At 43.4% G+C, this 19,503-nt stretch overlaps 1 protein-coding gene and 1 pseudogene across 2 annotated transcripts in view; one reads left to right on the forward strand and one right to left on the reverse strand.

The window, feature by feature from the left end:
* Positions 1–544: 544 nt before the first annotated feature.
* Positions 545–2,595, reverse strand: LOC105101779 (BCL2/adenovirus E1B 19 kDa protein-interacting protein 3-like; annotated as a pseudogene).
* A 3,359-nt stretch (positions 2,596–5,954) lies between these two features.
* Positions 5,955–19,503, forward strand: part of LOC105104379 (zinc finger protein 154) — a 29,060-nt gene continuing 15,511 nt past the window's right edge. Inside the window, exons 1-4 of one of the 2 annotated variants that reach the window (XM_064489959.1) lie at positions 5,955–7,441; positions 8,993–9,119; positions 10,429–12,214; positions 12,989–13,080. In XM_064489959.1, coding sequence (XP_064346029.1) covers positions 7,409–7,441; positions 8,993–9,119; positions 10,429–11,771 — 1,503 coding nt within the window. In that variant the 5' untranslated portion in view covers positions 5,955–7,408 and the 3' untranslated portion in view covers positions 11,772–12,214; positions 12,989–13,080. Of the gene's footprint in view, positions 7,442–8,992; positions 9,120–10,428; positions 12,215–12,988; positions 13,081–19,503 lie in introns of those variants that run through there. The other variant, XM_064489960.1, reaches the window with a different exon arrangement.

Here is a 19,503-nt window from a genome sequence, read left to right on the forward strand (position 1 = left end):
TAGTTCTTTTTATTGCAGGGTGGGAGGTAATTAGGCTTCTTATTTTTTTGATAGAGGTTCTGGGGGTTGAAGCCAGGACCTCATGCATGCTGGGCAGGGGCTGTACCTCTGAGCTACACCCTCCCCCCATCAATCATTAATTCTTTTTTTTTTTTCCTGGCTTAAAATACTTTTTTTTTATTGCCCAGGATATTTTTTTCGTGTGTCTTATTTTTTTTCCATTTGTTTTATTTCCTTTTGTTTTGAATAACTATAAATTCAAGCTTCGGGAAGCTTGCCTTTGTCTTGAAAAACTAAAAAGCATAGCTTTTGTATCATTTGCTAACCTGATCTGGTTTTGAGAGAGAGGTGGGAATTATCCTGCAAGAGTTAAATTTATCCCACGAATGATGCAGGTCTAGATCTGTTGGTACTAAAAGGAGATAACAGCATTGCTGACAAAATTATCATCTGCTGGTGGCATTTGTGGAAAAGAAGCCCTTGCAAATTTCTAAACAACAGTAAACTCTGTGAGGAAATTCTGAAGTGTTTTATGGGCCAAAAAGGGAATGAGGTTAGTAAAATACCCCAAAAGAGTTTGAATACTGGATTTGAGAGTTACTGGAACTTGGATATGTAAAAATAGGGAGGTAGGTTGGGTCATGGTTACAACGGTCTCAAGTTCAAATAAACTCCTGTGACAAGACACCACTTCACAAGTCACACACTTTCCCACGGCTCTTCTTTCCTTCAGCAGGTGCTGGCAGGTGTGCTCGCTCATTTTCCAGTGTAGATGCCTAGCTCCAAAGCCGAAACATGGGAGAGGAGGAGAGATGGAGTGAGCACCTTAAGAAACTCTGTGGAGAAAATACCCCCTTTCTCCATGGCGCCACTTTTCCTTGTGCTTAGAGAGACAGAGTGCCTCGGGTGCCTGAAGTGGAGCTCCTTGGGCGGGGTGTTTTCAGGTCTACTGGGCCCGCTGGACACCCAGTCCACGCTTTTATTCAAAGCATCTACTTCTTCCTCTCCTGCTGCAACTTCTCCTCTCACTGGGCGCTCTGGTCCCCGCTGGTGTGCATTTCCACCTCAAACATGGTCTGCCCATCTTCTTGTGGGGAAGGGCTGTCACAGTGAGAACTGCCTCTTGAACTACTCTGTCGAGATTCGTGCTGTGCATCCTGTTCTCCATGTCTCCACTGTGGATAGAGGAGCAGGAGGGTACGTGTTCTAGCCCCTCATTTTCCCCAGTGCCATTATCATTGCCATTACTGCTGTTCCTGGGGAGCTCCACCAGGAGCTGTGGAGGCTGGCTGGCAGGGCAGAGGCTCTTCACCTTCCTCACGGTTGTGGGGGGCGGGGGCTGCTCTGCTAGATGAGACGACGTTGCCGGGCGGCTGGAAGAGCTGCGGCCTGAGCAGGCCTGTCTCCGGTTCTCGGGCAGCAACAAAACAAGCTGAGTCCCCCACCAATCATTAATTCTCGAGCCAGGCTTCTGTGCTTGGGGGGTGCCTCGGAGACTACAGCTCTTCTATGAAGAAGAGGCAGGCAGAGGAATATTTATATATATATATATATATTTTCTGATTCTTTCCCATTATAAGTTATTACAAGATACTGAATATAGTTCCCTGTGCTATACAGTAGGTCCTTATTGTTTATCTGTTTTATGCCTAGTAATGTGTATATGTTAATCCCAAACTCCTAATTTATACCCCCTTCCCGCTTTCCCCTTTGGTATCCATAGGTTTGTTTTCTATGTCTGTGAGTCTGTTTCTGTTTTGTAAATAAGTTCATTTGTGTCATTTTTCAGATTCCACCTATAAGTGATATCATATATTTGTCTTTCTCTGTTTGACTTCCTTCACTTAGTATGATAATCTCAAGGCCCATCCATGTTGCTCCAAATTGGCATTATTCCATTCATTTTTATGGCTGAGTAATATTCCATGTATATTTATACCACATTTTCTTTATCCATTCATCTGTTGAAGGACATATAGGTTCTTTCCGTGTCTTGCTATTGTAAATAGTGCTGCTATGAACATTGGAGTGCGTGTATCTTTTCCAGTTAGAGTCTTCTCCAGATATATGCCCAGGAGTGGATTTGCAAGATCATATGGTAACTATTTTCACCTTTTAAGAAAATGTTTATTTTTCAAAGGTCTCACATATTTATTACCAAGCCAGAGCAATAGTGGAGAAACACTGACACAAAGAGAAAAATCATGTCCCCAAACACATCCGGCCATTCAGACAGCAGCGCTGTTTTCAGAGTGATAGGGTAAGATGCAAGTGACCTTGTGTACCACCTCCTGTACGGCTCCTTACAGACCCAGCTTGGTTCTTCTCCAATGTCTTCTCTTGGAGTTGTACCTGATTTTATTACCAGTCTTCATTCGAATCCTTTGGGGAATGGGACCATTCTGCTTTTGTTGTTAGCCAGAAACCCCTTGATCCTGAAAGTCTTGTGAGAAGACTCGATGCAGCCTGCAGCATTGGCCCAGCTCACAGACACCTCCAGTCTTAAAGCCACCCCGGAGCCAGTGGTGACAGATAGACTTACCATGATGAGGACCTATTTTCACCTTTTAAAGGACCCTCAATACTGTCCTCCATAGTGGCTGCACCAATTTACATTCCCACCAACAGTGTAGGAGACTTCCTTTATCTCCACACTCTTTCTAGTCTTTATTATTTGTAGACTTTTTAATGGTGGCCATTCTGACTGGTGTGAGGTGACATCTTATTGTTTTGATTTGCATTTCTCTAACAATTAGTGATGCTGACCATCTTTTCATGTGCCTGTTGACCATCTGGATGTCTTCTTTGGAGAAATGTCTACTTAGGTTTTCTGCCGATTTTGATATTAAGCTGTATGAGCTGTTAATACATTTTGGAAGTTAATCCCTTGTCAGTAGCATTGTTTCCAAATATCTTCTCCCAGCCCATAAGTTGTCTTTTGGGTTTTTTTGTTTTGTTTTGTTTTTTGGGGGGTGGTAATTAGGTATTTTTAGAGGAGGTACTGGGGTTTGTACGCAGGACCTCCTGCATGCTAAGCAGGCACTCTATCACTTGAGCTACACTCTCCCCCCTTGTCTTTTGGTTTTGTTTATGGTTTCCTTTGAAGTGCAAAAGCTTTTAAGTTTATTAAGTCCCATTTGTTTATTTTTGTTTTTATTTCCATTACTCTAGGAGATGGAGCACCCCCCCCCCCAAATTGCTGTAATTTATGTCAAAGAGTGTTTTGCCTATCTTTTCCTCTAAGAGTTTTATAGTATCTGGTCTCACATGTAAGTCTTTAATCTGTTTTTACTTTATTTTCACATGTGGTGTTAGAGAATGTTCTAGTTTTATTCTTTCACATGCAGCTCTCCAGTTTTCCCAGCACCACTTACTGAAGAGACTGCCTTTGCTCTATTATATATCCTTGCTTCCTTTGTCACAGGTTAATTGACCATAGTTGTGTGGGTTTATTTCTGGGCTTTCTGTCCTGTTCCATTGATCTATATGTCTGTTTTTGTGCCAGATTGTTTTGGTTCCTGTAACCTTGTAATGGTCTGAAGTCAGGGAGCATGATTCCTTCAGCTCTGTTCTTCTTTCTCCAGGTTGTTTTGGCTATTTGGGGTCTTTTGTGTTTCCATACAAATTAAAAATTTTTGTTCTAGTTCTGTGAAAAATGCCATTGGTAATTTGACAGGGATAGCATTGAAGCTGTAGATTGCCTTGGGTAATATGTTCATTTTAACAATATTGATTCTTCCAATCCAAGAGCACAGTATATCTTTCCATCTGTTTGTATCACCTTCAATTTCTTTGATCACTGTCGTATAATTTTTGGAGTACAGTGCTTTGGCATCCTCAGGCAGGTTTATTCCTAGGTATTTTATTCTTTTTGATGCAATGGTAAATGGGGTAGTTTCCTTAATTTTTTTCTTTCTGATATTTTGTTGTTAGTATATAGAAATGCAGTGGATTTCTGTATATTAATTTTGTATCCAGCAGCTTTACTGAAATCATTGATGAGCTCTATTAGGTTTCTGGTGGCATCTTTAGAATTTTCTATGCATAGTATCATGTCATCTGCAAACAGTGACCGTTTTACTTCTTCCTTTCCAATTTGGATTTCTTCTATTTCTTTTTCTTCTCTGACTGCTGTGGCTAGGACTTCCAAAACTATGTTGAATAAAAGTGGTGAGCGTGGGCATCCTTGTCTTGTTCCTGATCTTAGAGGGAATACTTTCAGCTTTTCACCATTGAGTATGATGTTGGCTGTGGGTTTGTCAGGTATGGCCTTTATTATGTTGAGGTATGTTCCCTCTATGCCCACTTGCTGAAGAGTTTTTTTTATCATAAATGGATGTTGAATTTTATCAAAAGCTTTTCCTGTATCTACTGAGATGATCATATTGTTTTTATTCTTCAATCTGTTAATATAGGCTATCACATTGCTTGATTTGCAGATATTGAACAATTCTTGCATCCCACTTGATCATGGTGTACGATCCTTTTAATGTACTGTTGGAGTCAGTTTGCTGGTATTTTGTTAGGATTTTTTTGTTGGTGGTCCATTTTTTTTCCCAACTTCAGCTAAAAAAAAATTGTACAGATTTAGACAGAACACTTGCTAAACACAAGGAAGGTAGGTACATGTTTCTGCAGAATACACAGCAAAGGGATGGGTATTTCTTGAACATGTATCAGAATCACTTGGGAGCTTGTTACAGCACAAGTTCTTTGGCCTGAGCCACAGAGTGCCTGATTCGATTCTGGGTTCACGATTGAGAATGTGTATTTATAGTGAATTCCCTAGTGACACTGATGGTGAAGGTCCAGGGATCAAAATATGAACCAGGGTTCTAGGAAAGCTGAGGCTGCCTGGTTCTAGGCACCAGTTCACCATAGTGGAAATTTTCAAGCTCTGAGAGGCAGTCAAAATTTATTACTCACATCCCTTGAGTGTCTCTGCCATGAACAAAGCAAAGGAATGGCTAACAGGGCTGGTGTCCCAGGCTCTCCACTGCTGAGACCTGTGAAGCCTCCACCCACTGAACAACCTAGTCACCTTCTTCTTTGGCCTGAAACTTATTGCAAAATTACCCACAGGGCTCATCCCTTACCTCCATTTCAAGCCTTTTTTGCAATGGCCCCCTTATTAAGGAGGCTTCCCTTTCTGTTCTGTGTAACATTGTATTTCATACCATAGTTCTTAGGACACTTACCTTGCCTTCTTTTTCCAATTTGTCTGCCACATTCTAACATACTATATAATTATCTATTCTTTTATTTTTCTGGTCTTTCTTCCTCGAATACAATTTAAGTCCCATGAATTCAGGGGTCTTTGTCTCCCTTATGACCCAATGTCTCCCATTAAGCACCTAAAACCAAACATTTGCTCATTGATCATTAGTGAGACCAGGCAATAAACATGAAATCACAGCTTCCCTGTATATCTTTACAATTCTGGCTACTCTAAATGTCTCCTTTAACTCTCCTTCCAGTATTGCTCAAAATTTTCAGGAATGAAGAATAATCACATTTGGAGGCAAAACCTTCAGAGTGACCATTCTAGTCATGCGTTCAGCTTAATTCTATGTCTTCTCAGCTATGATTGCTAAAATTTCTCTGAGGTCTGAACTTTTTTCACCTTCCAGTGATGTTTCACCAGAACTATTTCTGCTACCACATTTGAATCACCACTTAGACATTATTAATAGCTCTGTATAATTTGCATTTTGTAAATATTTTCTGAGATAATATCAATTATTCATGCAGACCCTCCCTGCATTGAAAAAGAAATGATAATCACTTACTGGCAATGAAATCACACATTTAACACGCTCCCAATATCTTCAGGATAAGAGCACCCTTTGCATATATGCTCCAACTATGAACAATGCAGCCATTGGAAAGCATCAAAATAGCATGTTTCTCATTGTCCTCTTTTTTTTTTTTTTATTGTCCTCTTTTTGAGATTGATTGTTAGATTCCTAAAAGAAACTGAATGTATGTTAGGATATCAAGTAAGAGATACTAAATGGATAAAAGTGTTGCTCAATGAATTGGACAGAATAATTGACTCTACAGACAGGGGAGATGTTTTCTTTGGGAACTACAGACTGATCTTTTAAAGAAAAATTATTCAGACACTTGTAAAACGTTGAGATTTATAGCCAAGGAGCAAGGGGGTGGGTTGTCAGTGGAAGAGTGTAGGGAAATTCTTCCTAAACTGACCTAACCAATTCTTGCAGAATGAAGGGCAGTGTGATCAGCTATCACCCATCTGATGGTGAAGGATGAGGAAATTTCATCAGATATCAGTGGTGGTCAGATATCAGTGGCAATCAGATATTGAGGATGGTAAATTCTTGCCAAACCAACTTCGCAGAATTCTTGCTCTTAAGGACAAGGCCCAAGAACTGGGCCTGATCGAAAAAAGGCCTAGGGAATCCTGACTAAAGTTTAGGCAGATCTGTTAGATCTGTCTTTACACTCCTGATTCAGGGTGGCCCAACATCCTTCCTCCATCTTCCTTGACTAAACACCATCTAGAGGGGGCGAGGGTATAGCTCAAGAGGTAGAGCATGCACAAGGGCCTGGGTTCAATCCCCGGTACCTCAAACAAAGAAATCAATAAACCGAATTACTTCCCTCCTCAAGCACAAAAACAAACACAAAAACAAAAAACCCACAATCTGGAGTATTTTCTCTTTTCTCCCTGACCAAAAATATACATAGACTGGCAAACTGGCGTTATGCTTTGGAGGGCATGCATTTGAACTGAAATAAGATACTGTTTATTCGCTTCTGCTAACAGTGGACACCTTGTGTCTGAATGACTATAAAAACGGTATGTTTATTTGGATTTGTAGCCTTTGGTGGCATCTGAAATAGTATTTTTAGCCTCTGAGAACATGCTGAACTTCACCGAGTCTGAAATAGTATGTCTCCAAACACTTGGGTAATCAGCTGCAGAGAGCACTTGGCAGCATATGATGAAGACTCCTTTAAACAGCAGGCGAAGCTCACCTGGGTATGCCGTTTCCCAACTTCTACCGGCGGAACTCGGCCTTGCTCTTCCTGCAGAAACCTGTTCGCACGGAGTCTGCGGAACTGCGGGGACTACATTATCCAGAATGCTCAGAACGAGCGGCAGCAGCGCCACCCAATGAGAGCTTAGCGCGAGGAAGTCATAAAAGCTGAGGGCGGGACTTCCGGCATCCTCCTCACGGTGGCCATGTTAGCTGCTCCCGGTTTTGTTGAATCGGTGTGAGAGGTTCGGGAGTTGTGGTTCATTCTGAGGTGACCGAACCGAGAAGGTCAGAGAGGAGGCGCTGTCCCCGCCGCACAGAGGCCGGTCCGAGGTTTGGCGACGCCGCTTGGGGACCCCCGCGCCCCCCTCCTCTCAAGCCGCTCCCGCCCTCAGACACCGATGGCGGCGGCTGCGCTGAGGGACCCGCCTCAGGTAAACGCGCGTCCTCCGGGCCCGCACCGCCCTCTCCCGCCGGACACTAGAGCCCCGAGTGCGGGGCGCCTGCTCGCGTGCCTGCGGCCCGGGCCCCGATGTGCAGGCCGGGGAGAGGCCCCCAGGCGGGGGGTACGCCTGCTGAAGGGCGAACTGAGCACAGAAGTTGAGTAGCTACCCCGAGTCTCAGTCTTCAGGGCCAGGCGTGGGTATAGGACGCGGCGCTGAGGTCCCCGGGCGGCGTCGCCTGAGCCATCCAATCCCGCCATAGATGCCTGCCTTTTCAGACATGCCCTTTTCCGCATTCTCAGGGCTGCAGAAGCGCTTACGGAGCCAACACAGCCAGGGGCGTGTTGGGAATGGGCTCATTCCCGCACTGCCCCTAACCTCCGCCCACATGTTCCCTGAACTGTGGTTTCTTGTGGCTCTTACGTGCCGTACCCCCAGCTTGGGGTCGGAAACCCTGGAGAAACCGCAAGCCCAGGGTCCTGAGTCCATGCCAAGAGTTACATGAAAGTGTTCTGTTTCTGGCAACCGGTGTAAACGGTTGTGGAAGGTTATCCCAGAAACTGGTAGCAGGCTGTGCACATCTTGAGGTGAAACTGAGCTGAGAGTTTGCAGGAAAAGACAAGTTCTCTTTTCTTTCAGGTGGGAACAAAGATCAGGGAACAGGAATCAGGATTGGAATGACAAGTTGCGTGTCTATTCTGGTGGTGACGAGAGGTTTGGGTCAGAGGAGGGAGGTTGTAGTACCAAGATCTTAATTGTCTCCATCTGATAACTGTATAAAGTATAGACTGTGGGTTTGAGGGAGAGGAGCCTCCAGGGTGGAGGCTACTGCGGTAATCCAGGTGAGGGTCAGTGGGCCAGAGTCTTGATTGCAGAGATGTGATTGGATTCTGGATGTATGTTTTAAAAAGTGACAACTGTTTTCTAATGTGGACCACGAGGGAGTGAGATAGGATTTCGGGATGTTCCTAAGATGTTTTTTCTTAGCAGCTGTGGGAATGGAAGCTCTGTCACCTGAGGTGAGGAAGTTGGTAGTAGCAGTAATATTCCCCAGAAGTATCAGGAGCTTCTGAGATGTTTCCAAGACCATTAAGTGGAGACATTAAGTGATCAGCAAAATACACAGGTCTGGAAACCTGGGGTGTGGGACACTGAGGTGGTGGTGACCATAGGCATGTGGCTGTGGGATCCAGCCTCAAGGATGATGCATCCTTGGAGAGGGCATATGCTTGATGACCCCAGGGCCCTGGTACTGAGGCTTATGTGACCTTGGCCACACCAGCCAAATAGCCTGCCATGAGCCTGTGGATCTCTCTGTGCAAGGTCCACAACTTAGCTGTTTACTTGTCCACCTGCCTTTTCCTGCTGATGGTTGGCCCCAGTGATCGGTGGGGCCATTTGAAGACAGTGGCACCTATGGTGCCAGGGCCTTGTTTCTCCTCTGAGTTGGAGAGCTTGGGAGGAGGATGGGCATGTGTCGGGGTTGGATTATTGTCCTTGAGAAGGGGCTGTTTATGGTTTCATCTGTCCCTGTCTTGCCAGGGCAGTGTGACCTTTGAGGATGTGGCCGTATATTTCTCCTGGGAGGAATGGGATCTCCTTGATGAGGCTCAGAGATGCCTGTACCACAACGTGATGCTGGAGAACCTGGCACTTATAACCTCCTTGGGTAAGGCTCTCGGACCCACCCCTGTGCCCTGAGCTAGTCTCTGCTGTCCTTCCCCTCAGGAGCAGTGTACCCTTGTACATCAGGCCTGGAGGCACTGCTTTCTCCCCGGTTTTGTGGGGAGGCACTGTGGTTGGGTGCTGAGACTAGCGCACTGCCCTCTCCTTCCTTCAGCAGGCCCACTGCTGGCTTCCCTGTGGACTTGCAGGGAGGGAACCAGGGGCAAGAGTCTGGCGTGAGCCTGCTGTGTAGCACCTTGCTTCCCTTCTCCCTGACCGAGTGCCTTCCTCTGGATTTGGGCCACCTGTGTGCTCCACGTTCTGCTTCCTTCCTCCAGCTGACGTTCCCTCATACCTGCCTGTGCCGGGAGTTGCTATCACTGATACAGTTAATACTTAAATGAACCACAGACTGATCTCGCAAGACCTCCTTGTGAAGTTCTCTGTGTAATATTTAGTTTTCCGTCCTGTGGGCTGTCATGTGCTGAGTTGTGTGGGGACAGTGCTGGCTACTCATCTACTCATCTGTGTGTCATTCCCTTAGTTATTGTATCACCAAGGTGCCATGCATTTGATCACTGAGGAGGTGGCTCTCAGTGTGTATATGAATCAAGCAAGATGCCTCAGAGGGAGTCTGGCCCTGCAGAGTAGCACACGGAGGAGGACTTGATGACAGTGCTGTGTTCACATCATGCTAGAGAACCTGTTATGTTTGACTGGTATTTTGATGCCAGTGTCCATACTTCATTTCTGTTTTCCTTCCCCTTTTTTGATACTTTACTGATTCATCATCTCTGTTGTCACTTCTACTCTTACTTACAACCTAGGGTTAAACTCATGTTTCTGGACTCTCTCACCTGTTCTTCTCACCACTCCATCTGCAGTGCTGTCCACATTGGCCCCTGTGTGTTGCATCATGAGGTGTGCACACATCCTTAAACAGTCCTTGAATACCAGCTGCCCTGGTATCGTTGTGTTTTCTTGGATCTTGACACAACCCTTCTATACAGCATTCGTGTGTCACCAGCAGACAAGTTCCTCTTGAAAGTTGTTTACAGAGGAATGAATTGCAGACCCCATCTCTTCTCTTTGTGGCCACCACATGGTTGTGTCCTTCACCTCATGAGGCCTCTTCCAGTCTGTGATCTTTATAACCCAGTATTGCTAAGCACGCCATCCTCAACCACAACCAACTCCTTGGTCCTACAAACAATCCCATGGACAGGTTCCTCAGTTACTACATATACTTGTGTAGTAGCTGCTCCCCTCCTACCAAAGTCACTGTGCACTTGACCAGCATTACTTGCTTTCAGGTTGGCATGGAGCAGAGGATGAAGAGGCATCTTCTGAACAGATCATTTCTATACAAGGAATGTCACAGGTCAAGGATCCCCATACAGCTGTGTCCCCCCAGAAGGCCCATCCTTGTGAGATATGTGGCCTGGACTTGAGAGACAGTTTGCACTTGACTGAGCACCAGAGAACACACTGTGGGCAGAAATTGTACAATATTGAGCCATCGGGAAAACAACTGTATTTCTGTGCAGAACTTCAGCATCAGAAGCAGCACGTTGGGGAGAAATGCTTCAGAAGCAACATGGACAGAAGCTCTTTTGGGAAAGACTGCAGATTTTTTGTGTTGGGGAAGTCTTTTCCCTGTGGTGAGGCCACACACACTAGGGAGAAGTCAAACAGGAGAAATGCATGTGGGGCAGCCTTTCACAGGGGAAAAACTCATTACAACTCTGGAGAATGCACAAAGGACTTTGGTTACAAACACGTACTCGTTCAGCACGAAAGAGTCGTAACTAGAGAAAAATGCTACATATGTAGTGAATGTGGTAAATCTTTTAGCAAAAGCTATAGCCTCAATGACCACTGGAGAGTTCACACTGGGGAAAAGCCCTATGAGTGTGGGGAATGTGGGAAATCCTTTAGGCAGAGCTCTAGCCTCATTCAACACCGGAGAGTTCACACTGGAGTAAGGCCTCATGAGTGTGATGAATGTGGAAAATTATTTAGTAACAAATCTAACCTCATTAAACATCGGAGAATTCATACTGGAGAGAGGCCTTATGAGTGTAGTGAATGTGGGAAGTCCTTTAGTGAAAGCTCTGCCCTCCTTCAGCATCGGAGTGTTCACACCGGAGAAAGGCCTTACGAGTGCAGTGAGTGTGGGAAATTCTTTACATACCACTCGAGTCTCATAAAACACCAGAGAGTTCATTCTGGATCAAGGCCCTATGAGTGCAGTGAGTGTGGAAAATCCTTTACTCAGAACTCTAGCCTCATTGAACACCATAGAGTTCATAGTGGAGAAAGGCCTTATAAGTGCAGTGAATGTGGGAAATCTTTTAGCCAGAGCTCTGCACTTCTGCAACATCGGAGAGTTCACACCGGAGAAAGGCCTTATGAGTGCAGTGAATGTGGGAAATTCTTTACTTACAGCTCCAGTCTCTTAAAACACCAGAGAGTTCACACTGGATCAAGGCCTTACGAGTGTAGTGAATGTGGGAAATCCTTTACTCAGAACTCCAGCCTCATTAAACACAGGAGAATTCACACGGGAGAAAGGCCTTATGAGTGCAGTGAATGTGGAAAATCTTTTAGCCATAGCTCCAGCCTCATTAAACACCGAAGAGTTCATACTGGTTAAAGGCCTTATGAGCACAGTGAATTTGGGAAATTGTTTACCCATAGGTCCAGTTTTAATGTTCACACTGGTGAAAGGCTTTATGAATACTTGAATGTGGGAAATTATTTACCTCAAACTCCAGGCTTCTAAAACACTATAACATCACATTGGATGAAGGCCTTATGAATATGGCAAATATGGAAAATCATTTAGCCAAAGTCTTGCCTCGTTATACTCCAGAGAATTCACAGTGGAGAAAGGCCTTATGAGTTCAGTGAATGAAAGAAAGCCTTCAGCTGAAGGTCTTACACCTCATTGGATACCACCAATTTCAAGTGGGAGAACTAACTTCAGTGTGCAGGTACATACGACTTCTGTTCAGTGTAACAACAATGGAGAAGATCCTTTATGAAGATGCTGTTTGCCTGTATTGAACCTCAGCCAAACATCCACATGAATTCCAGGTATGTGAGAGCTGCACTGTACTTTTTAACCTACCCAGGGCCCTTGCCAGATTCATGTCACTGACAGTTCTACAGCAGAAGTCATTTCCCCTCTAACCACCTGACAGATGCCCATAGTGTGTAACAGCCACCCATCCCAGTGTGTTCAGGAAAGGAAACCCTGGTGCTCTCCCATTTGCAGGATGATTCATGAGTAGATTGAGCACTTAGTCTTTCCCCCTTTTGTCCCCCTTTCACCAGTTAAAGCATGGGCCTTCCCCAGTTTTGGCCTGAAGGAGTCTGTTTGTGATTTGAAAAGGTGGTCTACATTTTTCAGGGATATTATTGGTCTCCTGAGACTTGTGGGATTTTCCAGCCTCCAAGTCACCAGCCTGGGGAACAGTCTGCCACCCATTGCTCCTGTTTGTATAGTAATGAAGGTCTTGTTTAAGCTACCATTAATCTTAGGGGTTCTATTCACTGTAGGGGGTGGTTTGAGGTTCACAGAGTTTGCTAACATGAAGGGATGAACAGCTCTGGTCAGGATCCCAAACCCTGTGTGCCTCAGAGTGGACAGTATGATGGCAGAATATGCCTCTCCAGCTTTGGCCTACGTTACATTGCTGCTCAAAGCCTTCCAGGAGAGACTGCAAGGCTTTGTGGTCCTAATTTATAGCTTGGATGCTGTGACATCTTGTAGGTTCAGAGTTCACACTGAGGAGGGGGCCGTTGTTGGTTGTTCTGACAACCTTCAGTGCCTTTAAGAGTAGCACAAACTTGTTCTCTTGTTTGCAGGCGATACTGCATCGTGCTCAGCACTGATGAGGGAAGCCTGTTCCCTGGTCCTACAGCGGAGCCATGTGCCCAGATGTCCTGAATTCTGTAGGGTAACATCACAGATTTTAAGATTTGAGGGGGCAGGGGAATAACTGTTACAGAAACACTGGATTCATAGAGAGTGGAGGATACGACTTTCTGGTTACAATGTGCCTCTTTTGAAATGTCGTTCACAGTGGTTAGTCCCTGCGGCTGTGAAGGATGAGCAGGTACAGAAATTCTCAGGACTTCCAGGATTGTGCATTTTGTGTAGCTGAGAGTCTTGTCAGAGAAGATAATCTGAAGGTTTTGTGGATTCCCGTGGCTTCTCTGGGCTGTTTCCCTAAGGCCTTTGCTGTGTACACAGGGAAACAAGGACAGAGAGAACGGAGCTCCTTAGTCCAGCGATGTTGTCTCTGTGACCCATCTGGCATTCCTGTTGAGTGAATGTTTTCCACTTTGTTTCCACTTCACAAATTGCTCATGTATTTTGGTTGCCACTGAGGCAAATGCCAAACTTACCCATTGAGTCAGTATGGTTGCCAGACCTGATTTCCTAAACTGAATTTGAACCATATTTGTAAAGTTTTAATAAGGTATAAGTTACATGCAGTAAATTGTCTATATTTAAACTATGCAATTTGATAATTTTGGACATTTATACAAGTCCATGAAACCATCAAACAATTATGATAGTAAATATTTCCATCACCTCCATAGTTATCTGTGTCCTTTAATAATCTCCCTGTTCTCCAGGCCACCATTGATTTGCTTCTCGTTACAGTGGATTAGTTTGAATTTCTAGAATTTTGTATGACTGAAATCATGAAGTGTTTAGTCTTTTTTTCCCTTGGGTGTCCTTGTGTGACATACTTATTTTGAAATTCATCAGTGGTGCTTAAGTGAGTAATTCATCCTTTTATTATTTCATTATTGAGAAGTATGTTGCTATCCCACTATTTATTTATTCATCTGTTTATGGGTATTTTCCATACCCATACATGTTTCCAGTTTTGCTATTGCAAATAAAAGCATCACAGAAATTGGATACAGTTGTTCATATTGTCATGTTTCCTTTCTTGTGTTAATACCTCAAAATGCCGTACTTGAGTCAGACTGTAGTTGAACATACAACTTTTTATGAAACACCAAATTGTCATCTAAAATGACTGTTCCCAAGGGGAGGGTGTAGCTCAGTCGCAGAGCCCGTGCTTAGCATGCGTGAGGTCCTGGGTTCAGTCCCCAGTGCTTCCATTGGAAAACAGTTGCTCCGTTTTCTGTTCCTACCAGTAGTGTGTGAGAGTTCCAGTTGCCCCATATCGTTGCTGACAGTGGATGTGGTCAGCTTTTAAAGCCTTGACTCTTTCAGCAAGTGTGTGGAATTACGTTGCTGTGGTTTTAACTGCATTCCCCTGATTTTGTTGTTGTTGTGTTGGAGGGGGGTGATTAGGTCTATTTATTTCTTCAGTTTCAGAGGAGGTACTGGGGGCTGAACCCAGGACCTTGTGCGTGCTAAGCATGGGCTCTGCCACTGGATCTACACCCTCCACCCTACCCTGATGTTTCATAATGTGGAGCATAGCTGGTGTACAGGGAATATGGAAGAAGGGTGAGCATGTTAAAGAGTGTGAAAGACTCAGCAAGCCAAATCTAGATTTTGGCAAATTCTAATGGACAAATGGCTTAGCAACTTAATCAAGTGAATAATATGAATTTAAAAATAGGAAGTGGTACAGAGAGGCTAAAAACTTGTGTGACACACCTTATTATCACCTAAGATAAATTTGCATCCAGATTGCAATCAGTTTGCATTAAATCGTGAATACAGCTGACAAAGTTCAGCACTTATAACAGTTTACCATAATTTTAAATATTTTGATTTTATGCAGTAGGGTTATTGGAGTTATATAAGGGCCTTTACATTTTAGAAACACATCCTGAAGGGATTATGCGTAAAATGACATGATGTCTGCAATTATAAATAAACCACTACGTGCATGGGAATAGATAAAATAAAAACAACCAAAAAATGACAAATAATAACAGAACAATTACTTCCTACTAGTCTTTTCAATTTCTGGATATATTTGAAAATAGCCATTACAAAGGGTACGGTATGTGCTATTTCATTAGAGTAGTTTCGTATGTTGAGAAGGATAAATTTAAAAGGGCAGGAGGAAACTTTGAGCTTTAATACTCTAAGCGTGTAAACTTCAAACTGTGTATTTTAAATGCAAGCAGTTTAAGTCAATCATGCCTGAACCAGACTGTTTAAAAAGCAAATATTCAAAACTTGTCACTTCTTAATCTTTTTTATTTTCATTTCAATAGATCTTATTTTGTGTGTGTGTGTGGCCATATTCCATTTTATTTGATCTGATATATAAAATCCTACACAGGTTTCAAGGGTCCTTTGTAGCTTTAAAGTAGAAAGAAACAATGTTAACCACAGAAAGTTGAAACAGGAAAAAGCCTTGTGTGGCGTGAGGCCCATTTTCCTTCTTTCATAGAGAAGTAAGTTAGGACCCAGGAAGGGGAAATGAGTGACTTGCACAGCTAATTAGTAGCAGGATTGGAAGTAAACCTAGGCTTAGTAACCCCTTGGTCCAACGTTTTGTTTCATATATACATTTTTTATTTTTTTTACTTAAAGACAAAATTTTTCTAATTTCACAACACTATGCGTATCACCTTGCCCTTTTGGCGTGTGTGTGTATTTTAAGAGTTACTTAGTGCTTTTTGGAGGCGGGGAGGTAATTAGGTCTATTTATTTCTTTATTTTTAGAGGCAGTACTGGGAATTGAACCCAGGACCTTGTGCGTGCTAAGCGTGTGCTCTGCCACTTGAGCTACACCCTCCTCCCTTAGGTTGGCTCTTCCACTTAGTAACATGCACTTAAGATTCCTCCATGTCTTCGCATGGCTTGCTACTGCATTCCTTTTTACAACTGAATGATTTTCATTATCTGGATATACCACCGTTTATCCATGTACCTACTGAAGGAGCCATCTTGCTTGCTTCCAAGTTCTGGCAATTATGAATAAAGCTACTATGAACAGTTCTATTCTGGTTTTCATAGGAACAGAAGTTTTCAACTCCTTTGTGTAAATACCAAGGAGCACGGTTGCTGGTACGAGTCTGTTTGTTTTCTGAGAAACTGCCAGCGTGTCTTCCGTGGTGCGTGTACTGTCCTCCCCAGCGATGAATGAGAGATCCTGTTATTTCACATCTTCATCAGCACTTGGTGTTTCAGTGTTCCAGATTTTGGATTCTAATAGATGTGTAGTGGTATCTCATTGTTGAAGATTTTTGCATCCGTGTTCATGACAGAGATTGATCTGAAATTTCCTTGTAATATCTTTTTTAAAATACCTTTATTATGGTAAATTACACATATTTCAGATGTACAATTAGATGAAGTTTGATAGATGAGTTAGGAATTACTCCATCTGCTTCTCTCCTCTAAAAGAGATTGTAGAGAACTGGTATAATTTCTTCCTTAAATGTTTACTAGAATACCCCAGTGAACCCATTGTCAGTATGGTGTGTTCTGTTTTGGAAGCTTATTACTGATTCAATTTCTTCTGTTGCTTTTTCTCTTTCTGTTATTCCTGTTATTCATCATTTATAGCTTTTGTAGTTGCCCCACAGTTCTTGAGTATTCCATTTTGTTTTTGAACTCCCCTCCCCCAGTTTTGGACATTTCTATTGAGATATCCTCAAGTCAGATTCTTTTGTTAGCTGTATCCAGTCTATGAATACGTATATCGAAAGCATTCCTCCTTATTGTTACAGAATTTTTGGTCTCCAGCATTTCTTTTCTATTTTAGAATTTCCATCTCACTTTACATTGCATGTCTGTTATTTTATTAATTTAATTTAATTTAATTTAATTTTTAAAACAGAGGTACAGGGGAATGAACCCAAAACCTCACACATGCTAAGCATGCACTCTACCACTGAGCTATATCCTCCCACTGCATGTCTGTGTAAACAAACAAACAATAAATAAACACTAAAATTCTCCCTGCTCTTCCTTTTGAATTACAGCACCTACATCTACTATCATTTACAATTTTTATCCACTCCAAGGGTATAAAATATTTCAAATTGCTGACCCCTGGTTTTCCACACTGCTGTTGACCCTCTCCAACAGATCCAGGAACTCCCTTATTCCAAATCAAGGAGAGGATGTTTTGTTTTTGACTGTGGTTGAAAATATATATCACATAAAATTGATCATCTTGCTGTTTATAAGTAGCATTCACATCCTCTTTGTTGTGTTAACTCTGTTCAATCTTACGGTTTATTTATTTTTAGTTACTGGGGATTGAACCCAGGACTTCATGCATGTTAAGCATGTGCTTACCATTTGAGCTAACACCGTCCCCCAACTCTGTTCAATCTTTAAAACAGCTGTGGGACTTTGACTCACAATTTGCCCAATGAAATCACTCCTCTTCTCAAGGGTTCCATTTGTGAGGTTCAGTCATGTTTGTCCATCTTTCTTCCTTTTTTAGGAGTGAGGAGGCAGTGTGTGACATCCAAAAATTGGCCAGATGATAGCACTGTAAATTCAAAGTGACCCACACACCGGGTCAGCCATATGCCTCCCGAAAGTGAGCTCACATGCTGGTGGCCCCGGCATCCATGACTAACCTTCTCCAAGCTCTTCTCGCTCCACTCACCCTCTTTTCGCCTGATACCTTGCCTGATCATTCATGGAGGAATTAGAACCCAAACAGCAAGAGCCAAGTCATCTTCCCAACACACAAGAAAAGAATACGCACAACCTGCTCCTGTCTTACCCTTCAGCCTCCCCTGCCCTGTCGTGTCAGGAAAATGTGTCCATCTTTCTGCCAAAAGCCACACTTAGGGTAAAAGATGTAAGGGAAACCAGAATCTCGTGTTGAGCTACAGATGCTTTTAAAAAACAACAGTAACGACCCCCGCCCCAAACAGCAGGTGTGAGAAAGGCACCCTGTCCCTTCCCCTTTTCCTCCCGGATGCAGGAGGTATCGCCCCCCCCGCCCCCCAGTGGAAGATGCCCTCCTTGTCCCAGGAGGAGTGTGACGTTCTTACAGTCAAGGATGAGAAGTTGAGAACGAGAATTGTGTACAAACTGACCTTGTAAAAATAATTCTTGACCTACTGCATAGCAAAAGGAACTATATTCAATATCTTGTGATAACCTGTAATGGAAAAGAATCTGAAAAAATATAAAACTGAGTCACTTTGCTATACACCTGAAACTAACACGTTAAAAATCAACTACACTACAATTAAAAAGAAGAATTCTTAATCCTCCTTTAGTCTCCCCGTATAGTGTAGTTACTTTTCCAAGATCACCTCTCTGTTCAACCCAATATAAAAGTGTTTAGGTTTTGCCATTTCTTTGGGTCTTCATTTCCTCAGGATGGCTCCCATGTCATGTAAAACTTATAGGAGATAAATTTGTGGTCTGTCTAGTGTTCATTTTAATTCTCAGGCCCAGCCGTAAACCCTAAGACAGCGGAGGTGAGGTTTTGCCTCAGTGACATATTCCTTTCCAGCATCTTCACGTTCTGCCTCCTTCATTGGCCTGATTCTTTAGTGTGCTGACATGCTCTCAGCTACTATCTTAAGAAACCCTAGGAATATGGACACATGGTATCTTTCAAAACTGAACATACTCTCATCATATGATCCAGCAATCGTGCTCCTTGGTATTTATTGACCCAAATGAGTCAAACATTTACATCCAGGCAGAAACATGCACGCAGACATTAACAGCAGCTTTTTCATAACTACCAGAACTTGGAGGCAACCAAGGTGTCATTCAGGAGGTGAATGGACACGTAGATTGGGGAACATTCATGCAATGGAGTGCTATTTGGTGCTTATAAGACATGAGTGAGCTATAGAATCAGGAGAAGACAGGAGGGGAACCTTCAATGCACATTACTCTCCGGAAGAGGGCAGTCTGAAAGCTTACACACCTGTGGTTCTAACAACATGTGACATTCCAGAAAAGCAAAACTATGGAGAGGGTTAAAAGATCAGCGAGTTGCCAGGGGCTGTAAGGGTCGGGGAGTGGGTAGGGGAGCACAGAGGACATTTAAGGCAGAGACTATTCTGAACAACACTGTAGTGGTGAGATACATCTGTCAGCACCCTTAACATGTGCAGCATCAAGAGTGAACCGTAATGCATGTGGAGTCAGCACACTGCTCTGGTTTGGAGGGTTGACAGGACAGTGGGGAAGGGCTTTCTCTCATTTGTGGGGGTTGGCAGTGGGGACCAGCAATGGCAGAGGAGGGACATACTGGAACTCTGTGATCTCCACTCAGGTTTGCTGAGAACACGAAACTGCCCTTAAAAAACCCAATACAGAGTCAAATTGTGAACACTTGTTTCTTCAACATGTATCCTTCCAGTATCTTCACCCAACATTCGCGCTTTATTTCTCCACACTCTTGCATCTCCCACTGGATCGTGCCAATCACTGCTCTCTT

This window comes from Camelus dromedarius, chromosome 9 (assembly GCF_036321535.1).
Source record: "Camelus dromedarius isolate mCamDro1 chromosome 9, mCamDro1.pat, whole genome shotgun sequence".
Taxonomy (NCBI): domain Eukaryota; kingdom Metazoa; phylum Chordata; class Mammalia; order Artiodactyla; family Camelidae; genus Camelus; species Camelus dromedarius.